Genomic DNA, 20,376 nt, shown 5'->3' with positions numbered 1-20,376 from the left:
GAAACAGAGTCCATGAGGGTGGGATGAGGACCTGACACCCTCTAGTGGGACCTGTGATCGCAGCCCATCACTGTGCAGCTTCATTGGCCAGAGATCACCAGAATTGGCAGCTCCACTGGCACCCCATTCTCTACACAGATAAGAGCTGGTTCACACTGAACACATGTGACAGACTTGAAAGAGTCTGGTGACACTGTGGTAAACGTTATGCAACATCATCCAGCATGACCGGTTTGGCGGTGGGTCAGTGATGATCTAGGAAGGCATATCCTTGAATGGATGCACAGACCTCCATGTGCTAGACAACAGTACCCTGACTGCTGTTAGGTACCAGGATGAAATCATCAGAGCCACTGTCAGACCTTATGCTGGTGCAGTGAGCCCTGTGTAGGCAGTTCCAGATGCCATTGACTGTCCCGCATGTTCTTCAGTCCTGAATTCAATTGAGAACCTTAGGAACATTATGTATCTGTGCATCCAACGCTGCCAACTAGTGTCAGGGACTGTTCAGGAGCTCACTCCTGTCCTGATCCAGGTTTGGGAAGAGATCCCCCAGGACACCATCTGCCGTCTCATTAGGAGCATGCCCAGACATTGTCGGCAGTACATACAGGCACAGGGGCACCCAGACACACTACTGAGTAAAATTATGAGTTGCCATGATGAAATACATGCAAGTTGGATCAGCTTGTGATTTCAGTTTTTGACTTTGATTTTTGGTGTGATGTTGAATCCAGCTCTTAGTTGGTTGGTGATTTTGGTTTCCATTGACTGTTGTTACATCATTTTGTGCTCAATGAATTACATAGTATTACTCAGTAAAGATTTTCCACTTGAATATTTAATTCATTGAGATTCGATCTGTAATTTATATGTTCCCTTAATTTTTTTCAGCAGTGCACTTTTCATCAGTTTGGGCAGTATATGGCATAATGTGCTTAAAGTTTGGACAGTCTAAACCAAGGTCATCTAAAATATATAAAAGGTTGAAACCCATTAATTTGTGAATAATATCGTCAAATTATGTTGTGGAAAAATGTTTCCTCTATTCTTGGAGACCAGATGAAAATGCAGAATGATTCTTTATTGCACATAGATATGCACAAATGTCTCAGTCCATGGAGTGAGCAATCAATGGAACAATTAATTCCCTTTTATACTTTTCTATTACCATTACCTTATCTAATACATCACGTCATCTGACTCTTAACATGGAGAATTCTATCATCTTAGCCAGTCGAATTCAGCCACCAGTAACTTCATATACTGTACATGTCGATTCTTCCATTATTCTAAACATCGCTTCATTAATAGGGGTGTCCTACGGGTTTTACCATTTATCTTACCACCGCTTCATAATAGGGATGTTTGGGCTTTCTCACTATTTTCTTCTCACTTTTTAAGGGGGTGTTTATTACTCACTTTGCTTCATTTTAACCTTTGTAATTACCTTAATGGTGCCTTTTAAGATGAGGCAACCCTCTCATGCTCAAGATTTATGCCGCCTTTAGTTACCTTCAGTCTTTTCCTTATGCTTTAAATAATCCATTGATATAATTTCATTTAAGTATATACTTGTATTAAATTATAAAAATTACCATGTATTTGATTAAAAATATTTGATTAAAATTCTATATTTCCTATCACTCTAGCACATGTTTTGGGAGTATCCTACAGTAGATCATACTGGGAAAAATTTTGCTTATTTGTCAGACAGTTTTTATTGTACAATTCCTTGAAATCCTTTGATATCATCATTTGGAATAAAATCAGATGGGACAGCACTCTGTCATGAAATATCTATAGTGATATCTTACACTATACCAGAGATGTCAATCTCAATTTTCTTAATGGCCAAAAAATAGCACTTTTTATATACCTGACACAGGCCAGAGTCTATCAACAATTACTGCAACATTTTCTTTACAAACATGGTACAATTATACCTCTCTGCTCATCACAAGCTGCAATATTTCTGTCTTTATCTTGATACTGCCTTCCCTCATTATCAGCTTTTCTTGAACTTTGCAATGGGTGAGGAAAGTCACCAGTGGCTATAGGACTACAATCTCTATGTGGGGAAAAAAATATGTCAGTTTATGACTCTAGTGAACAGCGGTCTGGACACATGCAAGAATCTGTAGCTAAAGCGAAGTACTGTATATCCTTTCACAACTGCATTAATATGAGTGATGATTGGATGGTAGTTGTCCACATTAAAAAAAAAATGGATGTAAACATGCTGGTGATGGATCACACAGAAAAAGACAGCAATCGCATTTTACACAAGCTGAAATGCAAATGCATTTTCTATCAACATATAACAATCAAGTCAGCAGAAAAGGCAAAGTTAACATGTAGAGTGGTGGCGATAGTCTGGTAAACTGCAGAAAGCTGGCCAGCCCTGACACTTGTTCAGCTTTAGCAAGTGAGTGCAGCGACATATGTAAAATCTTTCACGTATTTGGTATCATGCTAAAGCAGTATATTTTTTTTTGCAGTGTAGCATGTCACCCTCTTTTCATTTTTTTCTTGGTGATCCATTTTCCATTATAACTGCAGGTTAGTAACTGCAGTATGCAGGGCTACACAGATAAATGTGAAGAGGCATTGGAGCTGCATTTTATCCCCAGGTGTAAATGTACGTTAAAGGGTCCTTTGAGGAAACTAATGATTTCTGAGGGCTGTATGTAATATATTTTGAATACTGATGATGTGGGGGTGTTTAAAAAGATGCAAGGGCCGGTTTAGAGCTGTGGACCTTGTGTTTACAACCACTGTAGGCCTACTATACTATGCATTTGTCATTTTATGTTACTCAAGTGAAAGAATTCTATTTCTCCCTCTACCCTCAGTGGAAATTTTTGTCTTTTTTTACTTAAAATTAGAAAAGATGTATTGTCAAAACTGTTTTCAGTATTTGGAAAGAATTTATTAATCTTGTACTTAAATTAAAAAGCTTTTGATAGTTCAAAAGGTAGAATGGACTACTGTGTATAAGGATTATTGTTCATATTTGATATACAACATAAATGTATTGGAAATGACATTCACTGAATTCATGTTTGTTTCGTGTCTTATTCATTGTAATTTAATCAATGAAAATAATAAATTTAAATTTATTATGTAACACAATTTATAGGGACTATTATCACAAGGTACTTTTAAAATCTGCTGCAGTAGGTTATAATACAAAATATATTTTTCAGTGAATTACATATATACTACCTAATGAAAGATAAAAGCTACAAAGTGAAATCATTAGAACTACAAGTCAGAATGGTGGGAGTAAAGGCAAAGATTAGATTACAGGCATATGATCACTGTGCTTTCTTAAATTTGGGTTTTTATATATGTTAAGTCTCTCTTGGTACAATAGGAAAGCAGGTATACATTAATTACACAAAGATATTAAAAAATTATAGATGTGTTGTTTTACTTTTTTGTGCTGACTTAACTTTCTGTCTATCCTTTCTGTTAACAGAGCCTGGGATTGCTTTGTCCGTTGCATAGATCAAGTTTATTTGGGACCTCTTCTTAGTCATGTTATCGTTGGATTACTTCCTTTAATTCCTTCACAGCCCAAAGAAACTGCTGTTATATTTCATTACCTCATTGTTGAAAACAGGTGTGTTTTCTTTATCCATCCATTATTCAACCCGCTATATCCTAACTACAGGGTCACAGGGGTCTGCTGGAGCCAATCCCAGCCAACACAGGGCGCAAGGTAGGAAACAAACCCCAGGCAGGGCACCAGCCCACCGCAGGGCACACACACACAGACACACACACACACACACACCAAGCACACACTAGGGACAATTTAGAATCGCCAATGCACCTAACCTGCATGTCTTTGGACTGTGGGAGGAAACCGGAACACCCGAAGGTAACCTACACAGACATGGGAAGAACATGCAAACTCCACATGTGTTTTCTTTAATATTTACTTTATTCTTTTATTATGCATGTTTCATATTTTGGATGTTTGAAATTAACAAACCAGTGTGTTTCCAGAGCTGCAGTTCAGGACTTCCTTCATGAGATCTATTTTTTACCTGATCATCCAGAGCTGAAAGAGATTCAGAAAGTTTTACATGACTATAGAAAGGTTAGTATTAGAGTCACTATGAAATATTTTATAAATATTTATATATTTTGTTTTAGAAATCTGCAGTATCTAATAATATGTTACAATATTATAATCTCTTTTGGAAATATTTACCAGCAAACCTCCAAGAGTACAGACTTGCAGGCATCTCTTCTTCAGTCCATGAGAGCTGTTCAACATGAGAATGTAGATATACGAATACATGCTCTTACCAGCTTAAAGGAGATGATGTATAAGAATCAGGTAGTATATTGTTGAAGTTTACAGTAGTGGCCTTCTGTTCTACAATAGGTATTTAAAGTATTTGAAGTCTTGCTTGCTAATTCTTAGTCAATTTTGAATTTTATTTTTCTTTTATTAATATGTGATGAATTAAGGGTAATGCTATAACAGATTTAAACAAAATGTGATATCCAAGTTATGTTTAAAAATATTGAGAAATGTCACCACAATATCTGAAATATGTCTTAATATATGAAAACCTAATTATAGCATTGAACATGCTCTGCTATTATTACTATTTTTTGAGTAAGATGTTAGCTTCTCAAGAACTTTTTATTATTACTCTGCACAAATCATGGTGCAATTCATTTCAGAGTAGACAAATGTTAGGTTCCTATAAGTTCAAATTAGTATTCATTCAGCTATTGTGATATGAATCTATTAATATCTATTGTATAATAAAACAAAACCTTATTGACCATAAACTGTATTTTATGGGCTCCATAAAATGTTAATGAAATTTGCTTATCATAGTAAGTATAACAATACTATAGCTAAATATATTTTTTAAAATTTATCCTGTTGTGTTTTTTGATTTTTATAGTTTGTGCTTGTCTAGGATTGTGAAAGATTTCATTGCAGCAGACTTTTATGCATAAACTAGCAAAATACCTGCGCTTCGCAGTGGAGAAGTAGTGTGTTAAAGAGGTTATGTAAACATATATATACATATACATATATACATATATATACATATCTACATATACACATATCTACATATACATATATATATACATATATACATATATATACAGTGGGTACGGAAAGTATTCAGACCCCCTTCAATTTTTCACACTTTGTCATATTTCAGCCATTTGCTAAAATCATTTAAATTAATTTTTTCCCTCATTAATGTACACACAGCACCCCATATTGACAGACAAAAAAAAGAATTTTTGAAATTGTTGCAGATTTATTAAAAAAGAAAAACTGAAATATCACATGGTCCTAAATATTCAGACCCTTTGCTCAGTATTTAGTAGAAGCACCCTTTTGAGCTAATACAGCCATGAGTCTTCTTGGGAAAGATGCAACAAGTTTTTCACACCTGGATTTGGGGATCCTCTGCCATTCCTCCTTGCAGATCCTCTCCAGTTCTGTCAGGTTGGATGGTAAACGTTGGTGGACAGCCATTTTTAGGTCTCTCCAGAGATGCTCAATTGGGTTTAAGTCAGGGCTCTGGCTGGGCCATTCAAGAACAGTCACAGAGTTGTTGTGAAGCCACTCCTTCGTTATTTTAGCTGTGTGCTTAGGGTCATTGTCTTGTTGGAAGGTAAACCTTCGGCCCAGTCTGAGGTCCTTAGCACTCTGGAGAAGGTTTTTGTCCAGGATATCCCTGTACTTGGCCGCATTCATCTTTCCCTCGATTGCAACCAGTCGTCCTGTCCCTGCAGCTGAAAAACACCCCCACAGCATGATGCTGCCACTGCCATGCTTCACTGTGGGGACTGTATTGGACAAGTGATGAGCAGTGCCTGGTTGTCTCCACACATGCCTCAGTGCAAGACACATGACAGCCCGCATGGAGTTTGCTAAAAGACACCTGAAGGACTCTGAGATGGTGAGAAATAAGATTCTCTGGTCTGATGAGACCAAGATAGAACTTTTTGGCCTTAATTCTAAGCGGTATGTCCGCCACGGTGCCCTCAGTTGTGAGAAGCAGATCATAGAATGGTTGAAAATAGTTTACTGTCAAATAATGCAAAGAGTACACGACACGTGTTTCGCCCTAATTCTGGGCTCATCAGGCGTACACACTCACTGCACTCCCTTACGGGAATCGAACCACGGACTTCAGCGCTAGAGGCGAAGCCCCTAACATTGCACCACGGCGTGTGGTTCGTTTATTTGACAGCATGTAGATCGGGGTAATTATATTCACGGCATTCGTAGTCTGAATCACAATCTGATTTTATGGGTGGTTACCTACCAGGTAGCGCTTGTGGTTGGCCAGCAAGTCAGCTAACATCCGCCACGGTGCCCTCAGTTGTGAGAAGCAGATCATAGAATGGTTGAAAATAATGCAAAGAGTACGCGACACGTGTTTCGCTCTAATTCTGGGCTCATCAGGCGTACACACTCACTGCATATAGCCAAATTCCCGCGCTTCGCAGCGGTGATGTACTGCTTTTAAATTTTAATTAAGAAGAAAAGAAAACCTTTTTAAATTGAGGGAAAATATACCAATAACAATTTGTTAAGGATCTGTTTTTTTGTGAAGCTGCCTTTACACAGCCTGTCCGCTGTTTTATAAACAAATGCCATATAAGGCCGTCCTTTCTCCTTGCTTAGCGGTTCTGTATTGTTTTATTGTTCGTTTATTACGATTGTTATAGTTATTTTGTAGGTATTTGAGACTCACTTTTCTGTTCAGGTACCCATTTTCTTTATGTAATCCGCAGATTCTCCGCTATTTTTTGTTCGTTTATTACGATTATAGTTATTTATTGATTCCCTTCTTTAGCTGACTGCCTGCTCATATAAGGCGCTCTGCTGTTTTTTTGTGAAGCAGTCTTTACACAGCTTCTCCGCTGTTTTATAAACGAACGCCATATAAGGCCATCCTTTTTCCTTGCTTCGCCAAGGAAGCAGCCGTTTTATTTAATCCACGGGTTTTCCGCTGTTTTATTGTTCGTTTATTACGATTGTTATAGTTCTCTTTGTATACCACGTTGTCAGTTTAGCACTCCGGTTGTAATATGACCAAGTCGTGAAAGCTTACTGTTGAGAATGCAACATATAGTTGTACAGGAGAAAAGCAATCTTGCCAAACTTAATTTAAACTTACGGTTTACACCGTGCTTTGTTTCCGCAGTAGCTGCACTTATGAATATGCTTGTATGCGTCACTCGCTCGCTTCTTATTGTTTCGCTGCCTTCTCAATTGTGTAATGAGTGATCACATGTGCTGCGTTCAGTCAGTTCATGTGAGCCACTCTCTTGTGTGATGTTGCGATGTCCACGGCTTTATTTAATGTTAGCTAAGACCCGGCACTTAAAAGTTTCTCGCTACAGCAATTTTAACTCTGTTACAAAGTGATCCAAAGTGTTGTTTATACCTCTTATCTTCTCATTAAACTTGTGTGTCGCGAATATGGTATTCCAAACGGCAGTGGGAGCGTTTCTATAAACTTAATTTAAACTTACGGTTTACACCGTGCTTTGTTTCCGCAGTAGCTGCAGTTATGAATATGCTTGTATGCGTCACTCGCTCGCTTCTTATTGTCTCGCTCCCTTCTCAATTGTGTAATGAATGTTTTCTTCAGCGCTCTTTGGGGCTCTTCCTTGTTTTCTACGTACTGCATTCACAGTCAGTTCACGTGATTATGTGGGAGGCGTGATGACGTGATACACAACTCCGCCTCCCATGGCCATCGAGCTGCAGTCTATTACAGTATATGGACAAAAAAGAGGTTCCAGTCTGCGGTGGGTTGGCACCCTGCCCTGGATTGGTTCCCTGCCTTGTGCCCTGTGTTGGCTGGGATTGGCTCCAGCAGACCCCCGTGACCCTGTGTTCGGATTCAGCGGGTTGGAAAATGGATGGATGGAAGAGGTTCCAGTTATGACCATTACGTGTAGAATTTTGAAATGAAACCTGCCTAACTTTTGTAAGTAAGCCGTAAGGAATGAGCCTGCCAAATTTCAGCCTTCCACCTACATGGGAAGTTGGACAATTAGTAGTGAGTGAGTCAGTGAGGACTTTGCCTTTTATTAGTATAGATTCTCTTTTGACAGTTTTTGGACCCTCAGGTTTCAAAGTAAAAGTTAGAACTGATAAATAATGGTACAGTACTTCTTATCAAACGTAATCAAATTTTGAAAAATATATTGAAAGCAAATTACAACTTTTTATGCATTATTTGTAATCAACATGCAATATGTTGCCACTCTCTGGCACAATGATTGGTGAGTATAACTAACTTACCTTGTAAGGTCTATTTTACTTGCCTGACAAATCTCAGGACATATTTGTCATTTACAGTATATAAAAACCGAATAAGTTAATAAATAAATGTAAATAAATATTAGGTGTACTTCTCTTGTACTTCTTTCTTTGTGTACTTGTGAATGAACCACTCTGACAAAACATTTAGAACAAAAAGCAGAACTCATTCAGGGTATTTCAAAGACCATATTTATTATTCCAATTAATAATACCACACTCGTAGTCAGTGTGGTAAATAATATTGGCTCCTCCTCTTTTTGGACACCTCAGTTTTGTAACAGCTAACAAACCAAAGTACTTTGAAGAAAGAATGAGTCAATTCTCTCTCAAAATTAAAAGGTGCCAGATGTGGATAGTATCAACATACTTTCATATTTGTAATATACTGTATATTTGTAATTCATGCCTGTATTTTTGTTTGAATAATGGCTGTTTTTAGGAAAAACTTATTCAGTATGCAATGGATAGTGAAACTGTCGAGCCAATAATATCCCAGATGGTAACAATCCTGCTAAAAGGCTGTCAGGATACAAATTCTGAAGTACGTCTTCTGTGTGGAGAATGTTTGGGAGAACTGGGAGCTATTGACCCTGGACGGCTAGACCTGAACACAACAAGCACACAGGGCAAAGGATCAAAGTTTGTGGTAAATATCATGTATGTCATTTATTTATTTAGACATATACAAACCTCATTTCCAAAAAACTTGGGACATGCAATAAAGACTAAAACCTGTAATTGGTAATTCACTTTTATTTAACAAGCAAAAGGACAAAGAAAAGATTTTAAGTTTTTTCACTCATAAACATAACCCTATTTGTTAAACATAAACAAATTTAGAAATTGACGCCTGCAGCACATTCCAAAAAGTTGTGACAGAGGCAAAGTAAGACTGTCAAGGTTATACAAGTAACATTCTGTAAGGTTCATCATTTAGCAGGTTAACTGGTAACCGGTGTGGGTGTCAAGATTAGGTATAAAAGGAGCATCCACCAAAGGCTCAGTCTTTGCAAGCAAAGATGGGTCGTGGCTTACCAGTTTGTGCTGAACTTCGTGAGAGAATTTTCTGTCAAATTATAATATTTCTCAGGCGCTGAATAGCAAATAATTTAGGTCTGTCACCATCTACAGTTACTAACATTGTGAAAAGATTCAGGGAGTCAGGAGAAATCTCCAAACGTAAAGGCCAAGGGCGGAAACCACTGCTGAATGTGTGTGACCTTAGGCAGTATTGCATTAGAAACTGTCTTGCTACCGTGACAAACATAGCCACATGGGCTAAGGAGTACTTTGGGAAATCACTGTTGCTTAACACATTCTGCTGCTGCAACAAGAAATGCTCCCCGAAACTGCATTATTCATTATTTCAATTTTGTACAGAAACATTGGTGAGTTCTCTGGGCCCAAGCTTATCTGAGTTGGACTGAAAGACAATGGAAACATGTTTTGTGATCAGTCGAGTCCACGTTTCAGCTTATTTTTGAGAAAAACGGTGGGATTCTAAATGCGAAAGATGAAAAAGACCATCCAGACTGTTATCAACAAAAGGTGCAAAAACCAGAATCTGTGATGGTAAGGAGTTTATCAGTATCCATGGCATGGGGGATCTTGCATATGTGAAGGCACCACTGATGCAAAGGCTTACACTGGAATTTTAGAGAGACATTTGCTCCCGTCAAGACGATCTTTTCCCAGGAACTCCATATATATTTCAGCAGGACAATGCCAGGCCTCATTTTGCACAAATTACAGAAGCGTGGCTTTGTAGACATAGAGTCCGTGTGCTTGACTTGCCTGTGCTCAGTCCAGATCTGTCTCCTATTGAAAATGTCTTGCGCATCATGAAGAGAAGAATCAGACAACGGTGACCATGGACTGTTGAGCAGCTCAAGTCTAGTATACAGCAAGAATGGGCAAAAATTCCACTGGAAAAACAGCAACAGTTAGTTTATTCATTTCCCCAGTGATTAAGAAGTGTAATTAAAAGAGAAAGGAATGTGACTCAGTGGTAAACTTGCCTTTGTCCCAAGTTTTTGGAGTGTGTTGCAGGCATCAATTTCTAAATTTGTTTATGTTTAACAAATAGAATTACGTTTGACGGTGAAAACAGTGAAAATCTTTTCTTTGTCATTTTGCCTATTAAATAAAGGTTCAAGTGAATTACCAAATTACAGATTTTAGTTTTTATTGCATTTTTAGAAAGTGTCCCAACTTTTTTGAAAAAGGGGTTTGTAATTTGGATTCATGTATTAATTTTCTGAACCTGCCTATTGCATTGTAGGGTTACATGGACATTGGTTTTTATTATCTTTATTTTTGGTGCTTCATTTATTTCTGAAATATTTAACTAAATTGCATTCCTTTTAAAATTCAGCTGATCTGGACATAGACTTATGCCATATCAGACATTTCCCAATTAATATAAAAATACAATATCTTTTGATCATTTTTAGTTTATAATATTTTGAAATCTTAAAAATATATCGAGATCATTTTAGATAACCATCTGTTTATTCTGTAAATTTTTTAAAGCTGTCTTTGATATATGTTTGCGTCATCAAGTCATGAAACTGTTGAATTGTGTTAATTGATAGCCGACTTAAAAATAACTTAAGTTCTATAATGAAATATTTAAATGATTTTGTATTTATTTAAATTTATGTTCCTGCCTTGTTGCCAGGAAGGACCTAGCCCCCATGGCCCTAATTAAGTGGGTTTGAGAATGTTTATATTGTTTTATGTTAAAATTAAGGAGGGAAGAATATAAGGAGAAACTCACTGTATCAAATAAACAAGAATAATGTAAAGCCCCCCCCCGCCTTTAACACAAGAGCAGACTAAACAGGTTTTACTCTTGCTGTCTGATGTAGTGGTTCATCTACCCCACTTCTAAGCATACCAAATGCTTCATCTTACCATTTGATTTCCCTCTTAACAGTTGTCTGGCTGTTAATTTTCCTAATCAACTATTCCATTTAAAGCCTTGGGGTAAATTTCCAGGACCATTCTCTTGGACACTTGTGATATAAGTAATTTAGTGCAAAATACCAGAGCTGCCAACCACTTTGGCTCATATCCCCTCATTTTATTTAAAGGAACCCGTACCCTTAAAGGAAAGGTTTGGTATTTTGGAAGTCAAATTTATGTTATTGTGGTTGTAACATCATTACATGCTCCCTGGAAACATAAGTTGACATTTGAATGATTATTTAAAATTAAATAAAAAAATATTGTCCCAGCTTAAAATTCCAGCTAATAGTACATACAAATTGGCTTGGAACAAAACACCAAAAACTTACTGAATGTATGTACTTTGAAGCTATGAATGTTATTTCTGTGTTTACTTCATTCCTTCCTTCTGTGAGAAACTTTTAGCGACAGAGGCCTAGTTACTGGTAGCTTGTACCATGCAAGGATAACTGTCCATATTTAAAAGGAAGATGAACTGCTATATAATTCAGTTAAATATCACAAAGAGTAGTTTCTATAGAAAAATAGCACCATGCAACAGACAACACTTACAGTAAAAGAGAAAGTCTTGAAACATTTATAGAAATAACTACTGGTAGCTAGCTTGATAAACACTAAAGTTGCAATTTTGTTTTCACACTATTCCTTTTTGCAGGCAGAATTTTAATTTCTCTTAAGTATTTAGAGAAAAAAAACAAATTTTATATTTTGATACGTCATACTATACATATGGAAAAACTTTTAACCTTTCTGCTGCTCTTTTCCTAAATTAACCATAATATACTAATAAGAAACTGGAGCAGATTGAAGGCAACATAATAGAAAAAGAGAGAGAGAGAGAGAGACCTGCAGATACAAAGAGAAACAGGGGAAAATTTACAGTCTATAGGTAGCTACAGCAAAGCAAGGTAATAACTGGAGATTAGTGGACCACATGTGTAATATACAACATAATGCCAATTAAGGAAAATGCCTCTGCTGCATTGAGTGGAACTTACTATAACCGCCACTTGTAAACCTAGACTTATACAGCAATGATCTAGAGGCTGCCATTTGTGTTACTGACGGTGATGATTTTACAGCCATTATTAATCATTGGGTTCTGGAGATATTGTTCCATTTACTGTAATTGATGAAAGAAAATGTTTTTAATAAAGTAAATGTTTATTATCTTCAGCACACACCGTTTAGCACTGATGGCTTCACAACTCCCCTCTAAGTGCTACAAACCATGGCAGATTACGGAAGCTATTGATAGAAACTAAGAGAATACATATTCCTATGGCTCTTCTGATTGGTTCTGTAGTAAACAGAAAAAATGCACATTTCCTTTCCTCAGAAAGGTTGTCAAAAATCTAGAAAAGATGCCAAAAAGTGCCAAAAATCTGTGATGAAAATAAGTTATTTCCAACTTTTATTGTGTTAAAAAATATACTCCAAAGGGTGGAAAGTATTACTCATCAGATTGGCAAGTTTGCTTTGTTTGCACAAAACTTTAAGCCACTTGTATTTTTTTTTTAAATATGATGACTTAACAGTATAGGTTTCTGGGGCCAATGTGAAAAATCTTTGCCTCCCAAAACACCAAATTTCATCTTTGTGGCCATTTGGGCTGCTTGTAATGTGTGACATGGTTGCTGGTTCCACATGTTTCAAATTCTGCTGTTGGCTTCGACAAATCCTGTTGTCTTTCTTCCTCTTCACCTGAAAAAGTTAATGTCTCAAAGTCAAACAGAATTAAAAAAAAAATCTGTGCTTCATAAACTTTGTTTCTTTCTTCATAGAGTGGGGTTGAAGATGCCAGTTTTGCCAATGATCTTTTGACTGAACTAACCAGGGCCTTTCTTGCTTATGCAGATGATGTACGTGCTCAGGACTCTGCTGCCTATGCAATGCAGGTACTGGTAATTCTTTACATACTGTATTTGGATTTTTGTTTATTAATGAAAATAGCTTACAGTGGTGTGAAAAACTATTTGCCCCCTTCCTGATTTCTTATTCTTTTGCATGTTTGTCACACAAAATGTTTCTGATCATCAAACACATTTAACCATTAGTCAAATATAACACAAGTAAACACAAAATGCAGTTTTTAAATGATGGTTTTTATTATTTAGGGAGAAAAAAAATCCAAACCTACATGGCCCTGTGTGAAAAAGTAATTGCCCCCTTGTTAAAAAATAACCTAACTGTGGTGTATCACACCTGAGTTCAATTTCCGTAGCCACCCCCAGGCCTGATTACTGCCACACCTGTTTCAATCAAGAAATCACTTAAATAGGAGCTGCCTGACACAGAGAAGTAGACCAAAAGCACCTCAAAAGCTAGACATCATGCCATGATCCAAAGAAATTCAGGAACAAATGAGAACAGAAGTAATTGAGATCTATCAGTTTGGTAAAGGTTATAAAGCCATTTCTAAAGCTTTGGGACTCCAGCGAACCACAGTGAGAGCCATTTTCCACAAATGGCAAAAACATGGAACAGTGGTGAACCTTCCCAGGAGTGGCCGGCCGACCAAAATTACCCCAAGAGCGCAGAGACGACTCATCCGAGAGGTCACAAAAGACCCCAGGACAACGTCTAAAGAACTGCAGGCCTCACTTGCCTCAATTAAGGTCAGTGTTCACGACTCCACCATAAGAAAGAGACCGGGCAAAAATGGCCTGCATGGCAGATTTCCAAGACGCAAACCACTGTTAAGCAAAAAGAACATTAGGGCTCATCTCAATTTTGCTAAGAAACATCTCAATGATTGCCAAGACTTTTGGGAAAATATCTTGTGGACTGATGAGTCAAAAGTTGAACTTTTTGGAAGGCAAATGTCCCGTTACATCTGGCGTAAAAGGAACACAGCATTTCAGAAAAAGAACATCATACCAACAGTAAAATATGGTGGTGGTAGTGTGATGGTCTGGGGTTGTTTTGCTGCTTCAAGACCTGGAAGGCTTGCTGTGATAGATGGAACCATGAATTCTACTGTCTACCAAAAAATCCTGAAGGAGAATGTCCGGCCATCTGTTCGTCAACTCAAGCTGAAGCGATCTTGGGTGCTGCAACAGGACAATGACCCAAAACACACCAGCAAATCCACCTCTGAATGGCTGAAGAAAAACAAAATGAAGACTTTGGAGTGGCCTAGTCAAAGTCCTGACCTGAATCCAATTGAGATGCTATGGCATGACCTTAAAAAGGCGGTTCATGCTAGAAAACCCTCAAATAAAGCTGAATTACAACAATTTTGCAAAGATGAGTGGGCCAAAATTCCTCCAGAGCGCTGTAAAAGACTCATTGCAAGTTATCGCAAACGCTTGATTGCAGTTATTGCTGCTAAGGGTGGCCCAACCAGTTATTAGGTTCAGGGGGCAATTACTTTTTCACACAGGGCCATGTAGGTTTGGATTTTTTTTTCTCCCTAAATAATAAAAACCACCATTTACAAACTGCATTTTGTGTTTACTTGTGTTATATTTGACTAATGGTTAAATGTGTTTGATGATCAGAAACATTTTGTGTGACAAACATGCAAAAGAATAAGAAATCAGGAAGGGGGCAAATAGTTTTTCACACCACTGTATGTGTGTAAAGAGGGTAAAAATTGTAATAAATGTAACATATTGTGTATATCATGGGTAGCATAGTGGTTAGCTCTGTTGCCTTAAGGATTCATTGTAATGAGTTATACAGGCATTCTCTGTTTAAAGTATGCATGTTTTGGCCAGGGCTCTTTCTTACGCTCCCAGACATCCAAAAATGTTCTTCCATGAATCCTAACTTGGTTTAAGTGAGTTTGAGAATGTTGTGTTATGTTATTTTTATTCTATTTTATCATTTTGAACAAATATCTAGATGCCAGAAGGCAATATTATTTAAACAAAAAAAAAAACTATATATCTCTCTATTCTAAAAACAAATCTTGGTGGAAGGGAGACGAGACATGATCTTCTCGGAAGACACTTAAAAGACCCGCGAGATGAAAGAGATTGGCCATGGAGCATCTCGCGGGGACCTTAAACATGAGACTTGGTGTCAAGAGATTGCAATTTGAAGTCCCACAAGAGACACGAGACAAGGCAGTGAGACAACATTTAAAACAAGTTCACAGACATCTAACCAAGCAGTTGTTGGAATGTTTTTGGTAGTCAGACATCATGTGCTCCCAGCTCTTAAAACAACGACAAGCAACAAGCAGAACACGCAACTTACCAGCAGCAGCAGTTGGAAGCCAGCAGATGATCCGACTGCAACTCCTTAGTGTGCGTTCAGCGCCAAACCCCCCCCCCACCTTCACAATGCGAGTGGCAAAAGGACAGCTGCTGTACAGGCTTTTAAAGGATTGACGCGCAGCGCGACACACATAAAAGGCACCTCGCAAGCAGCAGCAGCAAGACAACATGATCTGACTGCATCTCCTTAGTGTGCGTTCAGCTGCCCCCCCCCCCTTCACAACGCGAGCAGCGTTATACGTCCTCCGAGAAAGAGATTTAACCACTCCCGGGGCCGTAATTAAAGGACAAGTATTGCTTTTACAAAAGTTTTAAAGTAAAAGTGAAAATGATGCATATGTAACAATTCCCATTGTATATCAGGTAAACCAAACCTGGGGGTGGGCGAGCGAAGTGAGCAGGGTGCAGAGCCCCCTAGTTTGTTATAATTTTGTTATTTTTTTAGGAGCTCCTTGCCATCTATGAATGCAGGGAAGGCCGCAGTGATTGTCCAGGTCGCAGGCTATGGAGGCAGTTTCCTGAACAGGTGCAAGAGATATTAGAACCACACTTGAACAGCAGGTCTGTTGGATGAGTTGATGTTTTGTAGTTTGATTGTTCTAGTAAAAGTTTTGTTTAGTCTCATACCTCTATGTTTTGTGTTTTAGCATGTAACATATGTTCTGTTTGGTTTCCATGTAAATATTTTTAAGAAATACTTTCTTATTAGTAAATTCCTTTAAGAAAGTAGACAAATTTCAAAAGTATTACCAGACTTATTACAGTACTTATTTTGTTTTACACTCTTCCTCCTCCTCTTCTTCTTCATATTCATCATATTTTTCCACATCTATTTGATGTCGATGCGCTTGTTCAACGTTCTCCATAAAGCTTGGTCCTACACCTCATCGCCAGTCAAGCCCTTTTCCTTCAGATATTCTTTTACTTCATCTATCCACCTCACTTTGGCCTCCCTTGATTTCTCTTCTCCTGTGCAACCATTCCCATAACTCTTTTGCATACGTATTCATTGTCTCTCCTCATCACATGTCCAAGTAACTTCAGCCTACTTTCTTAGATATCTGTCACACTTTTTTGTACCTCTGATTTTCTAATTTCTTATTCTGTACTTTTTTGTAACTCTAAAAAAATCAATTTCAATATTCTAATTTCTGCCACATCTAACTTTTTCTCCTTTGCTCCATTTACTTGTCATATCTCAACTCCATATGGTCTTACCACTGTACTAAAAACCCTATCTTTTAACATTTGACTTAATTCTTCAATCATACAATATTCCTGATACCTTCTTGCAATTGTTCCATCCACACTGGACTCTACGGGTGATCTCTGAATCTAGTTTTCCATCTTGGGCTACCACTGATCCTAGATATTTAAATGTATCCACTCTTTTCAATAGTTCTCCCTGCAGGCTAACCTCTGGATCCTGATCATCATTAAAAATGGTATATTTTGCCTTCTTCCTATTTATTTTCAACCTTCTGTCTTCCAAGACCCTTCTCTATTCTTCCAACTTCCTCTTCACTTCCTCTTTTCTGGTGCTATGCAATACAGTGCCTTCAGCAAAAAGCATGCTCCATGGGTATTGATCTTTTATCCCATGACTCTACACATCCATAACCAGATCAAAGAGGTAAGGACTTAATGAAGACAATCCTCACATTCTTCTCTGGTATTCTTTTCTCTCTTATGCACCACTGGACCTCTTGACGTGACACTCTATCATAAGCTTTATCCAAATCAATAAACACCATATGCAAACTTTTCTGTTTTTTTCTCAGTGCTTCCCTATGTTTATCCAAATCAATAAACACCATATGCAAACTTTTCTGGTTTTTCTCAGTGCTTCCCTATGAGCCATCTCAATGCAAAGACTACATCAGTTGTTTGTCTCACTGGCATAAAACCAAACTGCTACTCCCCTGTGGTGGTTTCTTCCTAGGCCTTCTCTCTATAACCTGTTTCCAAATTGTCAATGCTTGCGACATCATGTTCATCCGTCTATAGTTTCCACAATCCTGAATATCACCCTTCTCCTTATAAATAGGTTCAGCCATACTGTTCCTCCACTCCTCTGGTATTCTTTCCTGTTCATAGATCTGCATTAGATCCCACAACACATCTACTTCCTCTTCTCCTAAATTCTTCCACACTTCTGCTGGTATTTCATCCAGTATTTCATCCTTTCCATTTTTCATTCTTTTCAGTTCCTCCTTCACTTCCTCCCTCCTTATTCTTGGTACTTGCCCTTCATTTGAGACTCTATCCACAACCACTACTAACCTTGGATTTTCTTCATTCAACAGCTTTTCAAAGCACTTCTTTCATCTAGTCTTGATCCTATCATGCTCATTTAAAACCACACCTTACTCATCTTTCATAATTGTAAAACTTCACAGAGAAATTTTTAAACACATGAAATTGGTTATTTCATAGTCTCGTGGGGCCAGATGTGTATTCTGTTTTGATGTCTGGGGAAACCCCATTAACAGATTTGTAGTGAATGGCAGTGAAATCCAGTGTTGCAAAGGCTAACCCCACAGGGCTATTCCAAAAACACCTAACCCCAATTCCTCCAGTCCATGCCATAAACTAAAATGTGGGGGTTCAGGGTGAGAGCAAAACAAATAGAATAAAAGGCTTGATGCTGATAGGAAATAAACAGTATAATGCTGCTGTTATCCATTCAGGAGCTCAGTAGCACAAGTTACCTGAAGCTTAATGATGAAGTTGTACCTTGTAATGACAGAAAAGACGCACATGCACAGGTAGACCACTGCAGGTACATGTGTTAAAGAATTGCTTCTGTTTGCTACAGTATATTTCTATCACTTTAAATATTACATCACTTTATGGAATAACAGCAAGCTGAGTTTAGATGAGCACTGCAACATGTTAAAACACCGCAGCTATTCTGGCATGGAATGTTTGCATTCCCAGTTAGATAGATAGATAGATAGATAGATAGATAGATAGATAGATAGATAGATAGATAGATAGATAGATAGATAGATAGATAGATAGATAGATACTTTATTAATCCCAATGGGAAATTCAGACAGTAATGTTAACTTGCTTTAGTTAATCATTTAAGATGTGGAATCAGAAAGTGGGTACAATGCAGCTTTGTTTGTGTTTTACTGGTGTTATTAGGCAGATTTGTTGATTCTGGTGTCCTGAGTGCTGAAATTTGCATGTCCTGTGGTTCTTTAACAGCTATCTTAATGGCAGTTCATTATTGACAGAGTGTAACACACTGTTTACTTTGAATGCATATTTTGCAGTTCATTTTTTCACAAGCATACCTGTCAGTTCTTGCACTTTGGCTACTACACTGTCCTTGTAACAGTGAAGAATAGAGAGCACACATAGCACCTGCAACAACATATCATTCATTTTTACCACTTCATTGATGTCTTTGAATGCCAAAGTATAATCTGATGTTTCAGAAAGGTTTTTCACTTGCAATAGGTTATGTGTAATGTGCTCTCTGTATAGATAGATAGATAGATATGCAACATACATTTATATACTGTATTTAATAGGGTTTTTCTGAGACATTTTGATAGATAGATCTCTCCAGACATATATATTATATGTCTGGCTTCAGCGAGACTAGTTATTTAGTAATTTAATGCTAAGCAGAACCTTCTAAATCTCCAAATATTGGGTTTATGTTGGATGAACTTTGAGTTGTCTGTTGTCATCGTACATTTTTAAATTTCTTGATTATTTTTTAAATCACAGGTATAAAAGCTCTCAAAAAGCATTAAACTGGGACAAAATAAAGAAACCTATCTATTTAAGTGATCTAGGAAGAAGTTTTGCTACATGGTCTGCAACATGGGCAGGATATTTGATCACTAAGGTATGTATATAACAAATATTTGCACGTGCTTTGAGGTCACCTCTACAGAGTTATATAGAAAATTCTAGTTTTTCCAAAGGTAAATAGGTTTAAGTTAAGCAGAACATAAATGTGTTATGCACTGACGCCCTGTCCATGTGTTTTTCCTGCCTTACACCTAATACTTGCTGGAATAAGCTTCAGCTGTCCCGAACCTGGTTTGGATAAGCTGGTTGTGAAAATGAAGGATGGATGTAAACATGTGTGTATTTATAATACAAATTAATTCTCTTTAAGGCTGTATTCTTGAGTAAAACCCCTATGGAAAGACATGTTGTTTGTGCATCACCTGTGAAAGGCAATTTTTCTTTGTGCTATAGCAGGTCAGTGTCAAGTGTTGTGATAGCCATTTAGTTCTGTTCTTCATATTGCTGAATACTGCTGGCCAGCAGAGTTTGGAACAACATGTGTGAATGTGTTCCTATTAGACATTCAGTGAGCAGACTACAAGCCATAAAATGGTCAGTCAATCAATTTGCAAAATTTGGATTCAGAGATGTATACGCAGTCAAACACGTGTAGTGATACACTATGGTTCAGCTGCAGTTCTTTCACTGCATTTTGATTCTGTATGTCCAATTTAATTTCAGTAAATCAGTTTGTGTATTGTGCCTTCTGTTATGGGTTCATTATGACTATATTGGTGAGATGAGACAGATGTAATGATTATCACTGTGCATATAGACAAAGGTTTGGAGGTATTAAATGTGACTGAGAATCTCAATAATCATGATTACTATGTTATGTAATATCCAAGTTTTTAGTGACATTGTCAGCCTTAAAAACTGGAATTATTTATTTCTGATTTACATACAGTGGATTTCTTTTGTAATATCCTATATATATATATATATATATATATATATATATATATATATATATATACAGGTGCTGGTCATAAAATTAGAATATCATGACAAATTTGATTTATTTCA

General features: G+C 37.4%; 1 protein-coding gene across 4 annotated transcripts in view; it reads left to right on the top strand.

The window, feature by feature from the left end:
• atr (ATR serine/threonine kinase) overlaps positions 1-20,376 on the top strand; it is a 133,437-nt gene that overhangs the window by 44,560 nt on the left and 68,501 nt on the right. For all 4 annotated transcript variants that reach the window (XM_028792077.2, XM_051922906.1, XM_051922907.1 and 1 more), the window contains 7 exons: positions 3,485-3,628; positions 4,018-4,111; positions 4,229-4,354; positions 8,778-8,984; positions 13,093-13,206; positions 15,980-16,095; positions 19,282-19,402. In XM_028792077.2, the coding sequence (XP_028647910.2) occupies positions 3,485-3,628; positions 4,018-4,111; positions 4,229-4,354; positions 8,778-8,984; positions 13,093-13,206; positions 15,980-16,095; positions 19,282-19,402 (922 nt within the window). The remainder of the gene's footprint in view (positions 1-3,484; positions 3,629-4,017; positions 4,112-4,228; positions 4,355-8,777; positions 8,985-13,092; positions 13,207-15,979; positions 16,096-19,281; positions 19,403-20,376) is intronic.

This window comes from Erpetoichthys calabaricus, chromosome 2 (assembly GCF_900747795.2).
Source record: "Erpetoichthys calabaricus chromosome 2, fErpCal1.3, whole genome shotgun sequence".
Lineage (NCBI taxonomy): Eukaryota > Metazoa > Chordata > Cladistia > Polypteriformes > Polypteridae > Erpetoichthys > Erpetoichthys calabaricus.
The sequence above is the reverse complement of the archived record's forward strand: the minus strand, read 5'-3'. Positions and strand labels throughout refer to the sequence as shown.